This window comes from Amblyomma mixtum, chromosome 10 (assembly GCF_055824585.1).
Source record: "Amblyomma mixtum isolate Tamu chromosome 10, ASM5582458v1, whole genome shotgun sequence".
Classification (NCBI taxonomy): Eukaryota; Metazoa; Arthropoda; class Arachnida; order Ixodida; family Ixodidae; genus Amblyomma; species Amblyomma mixtum.
Window position 1 is genome coordinate 70021709 of NC_143021.1, and position 12811 is coordinate 70034519.

The 12811-nt window shown below is 48.2% G+C and overlaps 1 protein-coding gene across 6 annotated transcripts in view; it reads right to left on the reverse strand.

Moving 5' to 3' along the window:
- ValRS (Valyl-tRNA synthetase) overlaps positions 1-12811 on the reverse strand; it is a 111840-nt gene that overhangs the window by 54960 nt on the left and 44069 nt on the right. For all 6 annotated transcript variants that reach the window (XM_089563279.1, XM_089563282.1, XM_089563280.1 and 3 more), the window contains exons 12-15: positions 10046-10127; positions 9908-9984; positions 9285-9375; positions 7937-8042 (exon numbers count right to left, since the gene is read on the reverse strand). In XM_089563279.1, coding sequence (XP_089419405.1) covers positions 7937-8042; positions 9285-9375; positions 9908-9984; positions 10046-10127 — 356 coding nt within the window. The remainder of the gene's footprint in view (positions 1-7936; positions 8043-9284; positions 9376-9907; positions 9985-10045; positions 10128-12811) is intronic.

The window sequence follows — 12811 nt, forward strand, 5'->3', positions numbered from 1 at the left end:
ACCATGACTCAGATGATCGTCTAGTGTGAGCCCGGACTCACCACGACTGAGACCACAATCTGAATGGGAGCCCGGACTCATGACTCAGATTGTGATCTGAACATGAGTCTGGTCTCACCCACGACTAACACCATAATCTGAATGTGAGCCCGGACTCATGAGTCAAGATTGTGATCTGAATGCGAGTCTGGTCTCACTCACGACTCAGACCATAATCTGAATGTAAGCCCGGATTCATGACTCAGATTGTGATCTGAACGTGAGTCTCAGTGGTGCTCCAGCCATTTCAAGTTCTGGAGCAATTTTTGGAGCAGAAAAATATCCATTCTGGAGCACATTTGTATCAGAACGATAACCCTGGAGCAACATGGGAACAGCATGAACGGAATAAAGCAGTCACAAAGAGTTTGTTCCTAACGAGATAAGGTTCAGCCATGCGTAGCTAGGAAAAAAACAATCACAAAAACAGAGAAAATATTTTATTAATGCTCACACTGCCTTGCACGCAAGTTCAGCCAAGCGTGCTTGACTATAAGTCCAGAGAACAAATTTACTAGAATCACTCTTTTTTCATGTTGGCTCTACAGTTAAACGTGGTCATAACGAAATTTTTAAAGTCTGAGATTTTTCTTTACATCCAGGTTTCCGTTACATGTAGGTTTCGCGAAGTGAGTCAAAAGGACACTGCAGGACGGGAACCGAAATAATAAATAAAAGTAGGTGCAATCACCTTGAAAACATTTACACAAAGCAGTGTTACTCGAAAGTCATAAACGTGGAGAAACTTTTTGCGATCACGCTGATAGTGTGACTGCAGCAGCAGCTGCCGCCACCTCCGCCGCGACCCGCGCAAGGCGGGGGCGCCGCGACCAAGCTGGAGAGGAACGCGTGCGGCCGTGCCGCTGCCGTAGACCAACCGCGGAGGTTCTTCCCCGCTGCTCCCTCGCTGTAGCCCCAGGAAACGGACTCCTCACCTTGCGTCGTCGGCGATCTCCGCCGTCCCCGCTCCTGACACGCCAAAGTTATCAGCACCGGAATCACGCGAGCAACCACGTGGCAGTGATGGCCGCGCACTGCTCGTGTCTTTTCTTTTTTGCTATGCCCTATCATTTTTCGCTGCTTTTGAGCATGAACAGTTGTAGCGCCACGTGGTATGACGTTCCAAAAGAGAAAGAGCCGGAGATGCGCCAACGGCGCTGGAGCACGGCGCGTTGCGCCAACTGCAGCGGCTCGATGCGATCGGCGTTCCTCTCATGTCAGTTCATGCTTTATCGTTACAGAACTTTCGCGTGGTTCTAACAAATTTTGAGTGGCTCAGCACTAACAGATAGAGGGCGTAGCCAGTTCATTACATCAAGGTCAACTCCCGCAACACCTTTACTACATGAAGGTCTGAAATACACGCGCTTCAATGGGGGCGGCGATGGTCTTTATTACTAGGCTTCACCGGACGCTCCCTGCTCAGTTTTTTTCCCTACAGGAGCTGGCTTCAAAAAACGTGAAGTAACAGCCTCTCCCGAGTTCTTTCCTTCCTCCATAAAAACTGGCTGCTAAATTTTACCACAAGGCAGCCCACCAACGCTCTAGGTTGCCAACTGCGAAAACGTTTTAGTAGGTTGTCAACCGAAATCCTGAATGGCTCTAAATATAGTTGCTTTCCCGCGACCGTGTCTTCTTTTTGGAGCAGCTAAGGCGCAATATTGATCAATTTGCCACCTTTGGAGCAGACTGGTGCAGCAAAATGTAAATGTATCAAAATGGAGCAGCTGGAGCACCACTGGAGTCTGGTCTCACTCTTGACTCAGACCATGAACTGAATGTGAGCCCGGACTCATGAGTCAGATTGTGATCTGAACGTGAGTCTGGTCTCACTCGTGACTCAGACCATGAACTGAATGTGAGCCCGGACTCATGAGTCAGACTGTGATCTGAACATGAGTCTGGTCTCACTCACGACTCATACCATAATCTGAATGTGAGCCCAGACTCATGAGTCAGACCATAATCTGAATGTGAGCCCGGACTCATGAGTCAGATTGTGATCTGAACGTGAGTCCGGTCTCACTCATGACTCAGACCATGAACTGAATGTGAGCCCGGACTCATGAGTCAGATTGTGATCTGAACGTGAGTCTGGTCTCACTCGTGACTCAGACCATGAACTGAATGTGAGCCCGGACTCATGAGTCAGACCATAATCTGAATGTGAGCCCGGACTCATGAGTCAGATTGTGATCTGAACGTGAGTCTGGTCTCACTCATGACTCAGACCATGAACTGAATGTGAGCCCGGACTCATGAGTCAGATTGTGATCTGAACGTGAGTCTGGTCTCACTCGTGACTCAGACCATGAACTGAATGTGAGCCCGGACTCATGAGTCAGATTGTGATCTGAACGTGAGTCTGGTCTCACTCGTGACTCAGACCATGAACTGAATGTGAGCCCGGACTCATGAGTCAGATTGTGATCTGAACATGAGTCTGGTCTCACTCACGACTCACACCATAATCTGAATGTGAGCCCAGACTCATGAGTCAGACCATAATCTGAATGTGAGCCCGGACTCATGAGTCAGATTGTGATCTGAACGTGAGTCTGGTCTCACTCATGACTCAGACCATGAACTGAATGTGAGCCCGGACTCATGAGTCAGACCATAATCTGAATGTGAGCCCGGACTCACGACTCAGACTGTGATCTGAACATGAGTCTGGTCTCACTCACAACTCAGATCGTGATCTGAATGTCAGCCCGGACTCACCACGACTCAGACCATAATCTGAATGTGAGCCCAGATTCATGACTCAGATTGTGATCTGAACGCGAGTCTGGTCTGGTTTGGTTTGGTTATTGGGGTTTAACGTCCCAAAGCAACTCAGGCTATGAGAGACGCCGCAGTGAAGGGCTCCGGAAATTTCGACCACCTGGGGTTCTTTAATGTGCACTGACATCGCACAGCACACGGGCCTCTAGAATTTCGCCTTCATCAAAATTCAGCCGCTGCGGCCGGGATAGAACCCGCGTCTTTTGGGGCAGCAGCCGAGCGCCGTAACCAGAGCCACCGCGGTGGGGCACGAGTCTGGTCTGACTCATGACTCACGACCATAATCTGAATGTGAGCCCGGACTCACCAAGACTAATACCCCTGTCACACGGGCATTTCGAAGGCCCTCGAATCGATAGTCTATCAACTCGAAGGCGATCGAGCGCTGCTACACGGCCAGTTTGAATGGCCATCGAGTCAATAGTCTATCGAGTCGACGGAGCAGCCCGGAACTCTATCGAGATTTCGAGGGCCTTCGAGCGTTGCCCAAGGTTGCTAGCATTGCTTCGAACGACAACAAACATGGCGGCACCCTTCAAAGCCGGAGCCCTCGCTTCGGACTGAATAGACCTTATGCAAAATTGCTGCCATCTATCGGAGAAAAGAAGAACCAGCGGAAATCCGCCATGTTGGAGGATGACTGAAGCTCGTTCCGCCTCTGCTCTCTGGATTTAGGCGTGCCCTGCGTTAGCTTCCTTACTGCTGTGCTGGCTCGAAAATCTTATTTCCTGTCACTTGAGCCTGTAAACATGACTTAATGGTCAGTCGACCTGTTTCTGCTGCCCAAGTTTCCAAGCGACTTCGCAGACACTTACTACGCGTCCAAAACACTTTCCGAACGCCACCGGGTAGGGAGATAGAAGTTTTTCACGGAGTCCTATGTCAGTTTGCCGGCGCTGAACACCAAGAAATGTACGAAGCAAGTGTAATTTTCGTTTACGGCTAAAAATGTGCGCATTTCAGTCTAGTTTGAGTCAGTTTTTATTTGATTGGATACTTTTTGCGAACGGGCATGCCGCTTGAATTGCTGCTGTTGTGGTAGTGTTTTCTGTGTGTTGCGTCGACACCAAAAGCGAACGATAGTAAACTTCACGCTCATGTTGGCAGTGTCGAAAAAAGTGGCCTGTCAACATGCGACACTTTTCATTTTCCTTGAAAAGTTCATACAGCATTTGTTTGTTTGCCCTAGTGCTCTAGCGCCCAGAGCCCCTAGTTTGCCCTAGTGCCCTAGAAAGAGAAAGAAAACACGTTATTTTTATTACCGGGCATATAGACCTCTAGGTCCTCGCACGACCCCACTACACAACTGTTTACCATTCTTGGACTATCGCCGTTAAAAACACGTAGCCCGTGAATGCATCAGTGTCTATGGCTTTACCACGACGAGCAAGTCGTTGTGCACTGAGATTTTTGGAGGATTCTACATGCGTTATGCATTCCCGCTACTAGTTGGAACTATGGTACCGCTTGAGCGGCTTCCCTTACGGTCCTTTCTTTTTTTTTTTTTACACCAGACAAGGTTTCGTGGAAACCGGTCGGTTAAGTGAAATCGCTACATGTAATCAAGCCGTCGCTCCACAAAATAGGCACCTTTCCCTGCTCTAACTGAAACGATTGACTGACTGACGTTCCGTGCCACGGGCACTTGACCCTTGCTGGTGTTTCCGTCGAAACAAATATTCGCACTAAACACTAACATGTGAAATCGCTGCGGCGGATAACGCTAGGAGCGACGGTTCTCACAAAGCGCGACCGGTACCACTGAACAGCTGATCACGATTACTCTATTGCGAGGCCGATAATCGCAGCACTTCAGGGCAATCGCAGGAGAAAAACTACTGTTGTGTGATATTTTCTTCGTGCCTACAAAGCTTATTTCTAATTTCATTTGCTACATGGCGATAACAAAATGTGTTTCGCGACGTCTCGACATGTAGCGACGGTACTGCAACAGTTGTGTCGCCGATGTCGGGGATCGCAGTTCAAAAATAGAAATGCGCTCAAATCAAGCCCTCTTGCCTTTTTTTTCCCTGGGCGTCTTTGTGACTCTTCTGCGTACAGCAAGGCACTAAGCAATATGTGGGCATACTGAGGACGGTGAAACTAAAGCGCGTGCGACGAGCGTGTACCAGTACGTGCTGTGAATCAGGCGGCTATCCTCCAACATGGCGGATCGCGCGCGGCGACCGCTAGATGGCAGTGCATTTCGCATAAGGTCTATTCTCGTTGTTGCTACCTTTTTCTGTCCGTTCACTGGTCATAAATGGGGCACCGGTCTTTCGCTTCATCTCATCTTGCTTACAAGAAAATGCATAAGTGAAAAATTTGCTTTATTTTTTATTTAGAGTGACAATTCTGCCGCTGATAGGCCTAAGAGAGTCGGTTTGTTGACAGTAATGGTTCCCGTTTTGACAACCAGATGGCGCCACTAGAGGCTGAGTTTATTTTTGCGTCTCTGCTAACAAACGCTGAACTAAATGTGGGAATGCGCCTGCGTTTAGCGTACGTAAGCGAGCATACGCTCGTGGTACATAGAGTAAATTTATGCTCTTTTCTCACTGTATCTGTGCACGCCGCGAGCGGCGACGTGGTGCGCACAGCGAGAAGCAGCAGCGGCGCGGCCGTTCCAACTCGCCCGGGCATCAACAGATGAGAACAGGTCCCAGTTTTTGCGGCGAGCGAATCCGCTTCACTTGCCGGATTTTTGAACAAGTGTGAACGCGCCTTATGATTGCAAAAAAGTGTATTTCAACATTTAGTTAAGTTTCGTCAATACATTTTTGTTATTTGCGCAAAACCGAACGTAGCGATTGTGGCGCCACACGAGCTTGGTGTAAGGCGCGAGAACCATTTCAATGGCCATTGAGATTTGCCGTGTAGCAGCTCCACAATTGAGATTTGCCGTGTAGCAGCTCCACAACTCCCTCGAGTTCGATGGCGATCAAAAATCTCGATGGCCCTCGACTCGATGGCCATTGAAACTGGCCGTGTGACAGGGGTATAAGACCATAATCTGAATGTTAGCCCGGACTCATGACTCAGATTGTGATCTGAATGCGAGTCTAGTCTCACTCACGACTAAGATCATGATCTGAATGTGAGCGCGGACTCATGACTCAGATTGTGATCTGAACGTTAGTCTGGTCTCACTCACGACTCGGACCATAATCTCAATGTGAGCCTGGACTCACCACGACTCAGACCATAATCTCAATGTGAGCCCGGACTCACCACGACTCACACCATAATCTGAATATGAGCCCAGATACACCACGACTCAGACCATAATCTGAATGTATGCCCAGACTCACCATGACTCAGACCATAAACTGAATGTAAGCCGACTCACCACGACTCAGACCATAATCTGAATGTGAGCCCAGACTCATGACTAAGATTGTGATCTGAACATGAGTCTGGTCTCACTCATGACTGAGATCATGATCTGAATGTGAGCCCAGACTCACGACTCAGATTGTGATCTGAACGTTAGTCTGGTCTCACTCACGACTCGGACCATAATCTCAATGTGAGCCTGGACTCACCACGACTCAGACCATAACCTCAATGTGAGCCCGGACTCACCACGACTCACACCATAATCTGAATATGAGCCCAGATACACCACGACTCAGACCATAATCTGAATGTGAGCCCAGACTCATGACTCAGACTGTGATCTGAACGTGAGTCTGGTCTCACTCACGACTCAGATCATGACCTGAATGTGAGCCCGGACTCATGACTCAGATTGTGATCTGAACATGAGTCTGGTCTCACTCATGACTCGGATCATGATCTGAATGTGAGCCCAGACTCACGACTCAGATTGTGATCTGAACGTTAGTCTGGTCTCACTCACGACTCGGACCATAATCTCAATGTGAGCCTGGACTCACCACGACTCAGACCATAATCTCAATGTGAGCCCGGACTCACCACGACTCACACTATAATCTGAATATGAGCCCAGATACACCACGACTCAGACCATAATCTGAATGTATGCCCAGACTCACCATGACTCAGACCATAATCTGAATGTAAGCCCAGACTCACCACGACTCAGACCATAATCTGAATGTGAGCCCAGACTCATGACTCAGACTGTGATCTGAACGTGAGTCTGGTCTAACTCACGACTCAGATCATGAACTGAATGTGAGCCCGGACTCATGACTCAGATTGTGATCTGAACATGAGTCTGGTCTCACTCATGACTCAGACCATGATCTGAATGTGAGCCCAGACTCACGACTCAGATCATGATCTGAATGTGAGCCCGGACTCATGAGTCCGATTGTGATTTGAACGTTAGTCTGGTCTCACTCACGACTCGGACCATAATCTCAATGTGAGCCTGGACTCACCACGACTCAGACCATAATCTCAATGTGAGCCCGGACTCACCACGACTCAGACCATAATCTGAATATGAGCTCAGATACACCACGACTCAGACCATAATCTGAATGTATGCCCAGACTCATGACTCAGACTGTGATCTGAACGTGAGTCTGGTCTCACTCACGACTCAGATCATGACCTGAATGTGAGCCCGGACTCATGACTCAGATTGTGATCTGAACATGAGTCTGGTCTCACTCATGACTCAGATCATGATCTGAATGTGAGCCGACTCACGACTTAGATCATGATCTGAATGTGAGCCCGGACTCATGAGTCCGATTGTGATTTGAACGTGAGTCTGGTCTCACTCACGACTCAGACCATAATCTGAATGTTAGCCGAGACTCATGACTCAGATCATGATCTGAATGTGATTCTGGACTTACAACTGGTTAGCTTGTTTGCCATCATGCAAGCCTGATCACTACACTCGGCCCCTTTTGGTCTGGATGAGCATGCCAAATTCGACAATCTCCAGCTCCTCTTTCCTATAAGCACAAATTAGGATCATCAAGGGGGAGCAGTGATACTACCAGAAATGCACAACTGCCACTCAAGGCATACATTTCAGACACTGCGGGTGCACTCAGATGTAGACGTGTTCTTTCTCTGAAACACCCACGAGGAGAAACTGGGTTCTTGTCTACACGAACCCTCAGTGCCAGGAAGGCAATGGAAGACAGGATGAAGATGTGCCCACCTTGCTTCAGCCTGACCTTGTCCATGGGCACTCCATATTTTCTGGCCGCTTTCTCTGCAGCCTCTTCCTGGGTGCGTCCACTGACCCAGTAGTCATTGTCACTCTCCTATGCACAAACACACCAATATTGCAGCTGGCTGCTCTCAACAGATACTGGCAATTCCATTACCAGACACTACCAACACAGGAAAGTGAAAAGAACCGAGACATTATTTTCCTCTGCTACTTCCCGAGCCCAGTGACAGCTTGGGTAGGGTCCTTGCTAGAGGCTGATGTGATGCGGCTTTGCATGCTCTAGTCACAGGCGCCCTGGCCTGGAAACACTCAGGATTGGAACAGCATGAGGGAATTCCATAGTGCCTTGCATTCACAAGTTGCCCCATCACATCTACAGATGTCATACAAGCAGAGCCCCTGTGAACAGCGCTCAAGCACAGCGACATTAAGCAACTCACTGCAATGTCTATTTGGCTCCATTTTCACACAAGCGTTGCATCGAGAGCCTAGGAGCTGCAGCTTTGATGGCAGGGCAGTGTATTGCTCTACACAAGGCTGACATTAAAAAACAACGCATCTGCAAGCCTAAGCAAAGCAGAAACATCCTTATTGTAAGCCTTACTGTGCCAACAGTCGCAATAGTGTCAAAATATCAAAAGTGGAGCGCAGACATTTGAAGTCTGCCTTAAAGGTACGCCATAGCGTCAATGGGCCCACATATGCGACACTGGTCACTCTCTACTTCCCATTCACAGATCCATGATGCTGTTCAAATAGCTTCAATACGCCAGGTAAAGCGAGTTTCGCGGTGGCCCCAGGTTTGACCTCTCAAATGACCTTCATAACCAAAGCCCATGCCACGTTGCCAACAGATAAAGCAAAGGAAACGAAAGGTGCATAACTGGCCCCCTGGAACAGCGGACACCTCAGTCGTGCTTTAAGCTACGAAGAGCAGCAGCTTCGAGAGCAAAGGAAAGGTGCATAACTACCCCTTTGGGACAGTGGACCCCTCAGTCACGCTTTAAGCTACGTGGCAGTAGTGACAGATCTGTGCTGCATGCGTCAGCACTGACAACGTTGTGGCAGACACGCGGCACAGCAGCAATAGGCTGCAGCGTTCATAGGGTGAGCCAACTCTCGCGATCAACCATTAACTGCCACCTGCCAGGGTGGGAGTGCTGCCTATCCAGTGTCCGGAACGCACTCAATGGTATAGACGCCAAGCCGCATATAGTTGCCCGATACGCCATAGCTTTCGCTCTATAACCAGGCTCAGCAGCAGTTGAACCGCACCTAATTTTTTTTTTAATGTAGTGCTTCGTCAACCGTGGAAAAGAAGAAAATGACTCACAGCTCCAAATGGAGTTTCTCTGCCTTCAATGGAGACAAAGTATGCTGGGATTCGATGGCCCCACCACAGCTGTCTCGAAATGCACCAGTCCCTGCAAATGCGCACAGACAGAACACGAATGCACTCTCTCCCTGCAGCCATGTGGTCATGGAGAGGAGGAGGAGGGCCCCTGTTCCTCTGTGCTGAGCACCAACAGAAAAATCCACCTTACAACAATTTCAAACTTTCCACCACAGAAAATTCAGAGCCTCAACTATTCCCATAATGCAGTGGCACATAAGCGGCTAAGACTATCATGCACCAAGCTCAGGGTAGAGTATAGGTAGGCACCAAGGCATACAGTATTAGGCACAGGGGGCAGCACCTGTGATCCATCTTCCCACTGATGATTCTCAAGTTGTAACTTTCAAACAGCAAGTTTTTCTGTTTAGAAAAACACATAAAACCTGTGGATATGGCGTAATTAAGAAAAACGACAAATTAACTTGTGCAGCATTAATAAAATGCGCCTGCATTTCTCAATCTACATGTTAAAATTTGGCCGATTTCTTTTCATCAGTCTGAAACACAAAGTGCAATGAATGAAACTGCCAAGTCAGGTTGAACAACATGCCAAAGCTCACCGAATGTTCTCCAGAAAATAGTTCCAAATCTTGACATGGTGTTCCGGGACCAGCTTGAGGTTGCCTTCCTTCACATCCTAGCACAAAGAAAAAAACCAGCTGCTTCCCTTTGTGCACAAAGATGAGGGAGTCCCCCACCTTGACAGCCTGGGCAGCCATGTCGGTGAGGTTGACGAACCACTGCACCTTGGGCAGGGGCTCCACAATGTCCTTGGACCGGCTGCACACCAAGGCCAACTTCAGGACATCTCTCTGCTCCAGTTTCGCGCATCAATTTTTAACTGAAACAATGTACAGCCTTTGCCAAAAGGCTGTGCGTTTTTCTCCTCAGTCGCATATTAAAGCTATTATGCCAGCCCTCAAGCTATGAATCTCGGTATGGTAAGGAGATGGTTGGTTGGTTTATGGGGTTTTAACGTCCCAAAGCGACTAAGGCTATGAGGGATGCCGTAGTGGAGGGCTCCGGAAATTTCTACCACCAGGGGTTCTTTAACGTGCACTGACATCGCACAGCACACGGGCCTCTAGAATTTCGCCTCCAAAGAAATTCGATCGCCGCGGCCGGGATCGAACCCGCATCTTTCGGGTCAGCAGCCGAGCACCATAGCCGCTAGGCCACCGCGGCGGCGGTATGGTAAGGAGAACCCCTGTCCTCACCTTCAAAGAACTTTTCGATCTTTATAGAAGGCATGAGGGCTCTACTATGCGAATGAGAAGCAGACCACGCAGCCTGGTTACTTTTGGCCAAGTCTGTACAAATTATTGAGCATATGAGAAAACATATGACCCCTTAAAATAAAATTTAATAGCATTCATTACAGTCCAACTTGGATATATCCGACTCAAACGGGATTGTGAAATAGTTTCGACATGTTGGTAATTCGATACCCTAAAAATGGAAATAGACAAGCTTATCTATAACCTAGAAGCAGAGATACATCGCACCTATGCTAGTGACACACTTCTTGCAGCGACATACCGCCCATGCTTTGGAACTAGCCAGTGCCTATCATGAGGTTTTCAGTCCCATCACGACTACACTGCAGGCAGAAAAATTTCATTGAGGCTTCACACGTTTCAGTCAGGTTGGCTGCACTGCATGACAGCAATGGAAAATGAGTATAAGAGACCACTCTCACCCCACCCCACGTTGATCTCGCCATAACCGCACGCGAAAAGGAATTTCGTTAGGAGAAGCTCCACTTGCAGGGGCACATCCAGCCATTCAATGCATCACATGTTCCACTGGACACGAGTTCAATAAATGCGAACAGTAGTGGCACACTTTTAGGCAGGATTTTCAAAGGAATGTTAGATATAAGTCAGTATAGTATCTGGGAAGACTTACAGAGCCAGTTAATAAAATTGAACTGCTGGGCTTACATAGCGCAACAACAAACATGGACAACAGGGAGACCTGACAAAGCACACATGATGGCCTCTGATAGCGGCAGCAACCTGCAAGTGAGCACAGGGAAAACAATACTAAAAGAAGGCAGTGAAAACTGCCTGGTCCATCTGCAATCTCCACGAAAAGACGCTCTGTTTCACTTAAAGGGGCTCTAATAAAGTTGTGGGAAGTTAAAGGAGCTTCACGAATATTTTCCAGCAAGAATTTTTTCTTAACACGCCGAGTTATGAGTAGCGTCTCCTTCCCTCTTATCACTTTTTGCCCGCTGGAAGGCCACACCCGGGAAGCTTCCTGACCCTCTGGAGCTTACTGGCCATCTGAGTACGCGAGCGACGGAGGAATAAGTCACTTTCACGTGCATGTAGAAGAGTATTATTTGGCTGCCCACCTCGGAAGGGCCCCTTTACTCTTTTCTCGTACCAGCATCGGTTCTCCCCAAGAGGGGCTCCCTCCCTGCACTGCTTGCAATCACGGCAGTGTGCCCCCCCTTCATTCCCACACCTGCCATCATCCAGTTCAGCCACAGGCATCAAAAAGACTCAATCAGCAGGGGTTGTGACACCCCGAAAGGGCCCTGTGGGCGAGCCGAAGAGGGGCACAAACGCTGCTGGCCCTTCTTCTCCGAGTGGGCACAGCTTGTCCGTCAGCTGCATTCGATACAGTTCGATATAGCCAATAATTCCTAATATCCCGTGTTCATTTATTCACCCTTGAGGGCCCCCTTGGCTTGGGGCATTACATAATACAGTGGTCAGTAACATCAACAAGAAATACAAAGTGCAGGGTTCATGGTCAACATTATCAAAAGTATCAACATCAAGAAAGACACCGAGCCTCAAGAACAACTTGCAGAGAGATAAGAAAGCACACACGCACACACTCAAAAACACGGCAGAATAACTCAGCCCTTGAAATGTGCTGCTAATAACTGCCTGAATTTATTACGTTCTATTTCAGTAACTATGAAATCGGATAGATCATTCCACAGTGTAATATGGAGCTAGATAAAAAAGATTTATTAAATGAGTTTGTGGAGCTGTGTATGCGCTGCAAATTACGAGTTAAAAAGTAGACGTGAGCTGCGTAGTGGTGGGTGCAATACAGAATTTCTTAGCTGTGGGAAGGTGTAGTACAATTTGTGAAATAAACAAAGCTGTGAAATTTTACGCTGAAGTGCCAGGGGTTGCAGATAAAGGGATGCCTTGATAAGAGTTACACTGTGTTGCCTGCCATACTGCGATGTGATAAAATGGGCCGCACGATTTTGGATGGCTTCAAGCTGATCGATTTCTGATGGGGATTCCAGATCACCGAGGCATATTCGAGTTTGGAACGGATGAATGTTACGTAGGCGAGTTGTCGGACAGAATGGGGTGAAAAAGCAAGGGATCGTCTGATAAACCCAAGCATTTTGGAAGCTTCTGTACAAATTTTTGCAATGTGCTCAGACCAGGTTAGTTGGTTGTTTATGATGATTCCAAGATACCTGTACG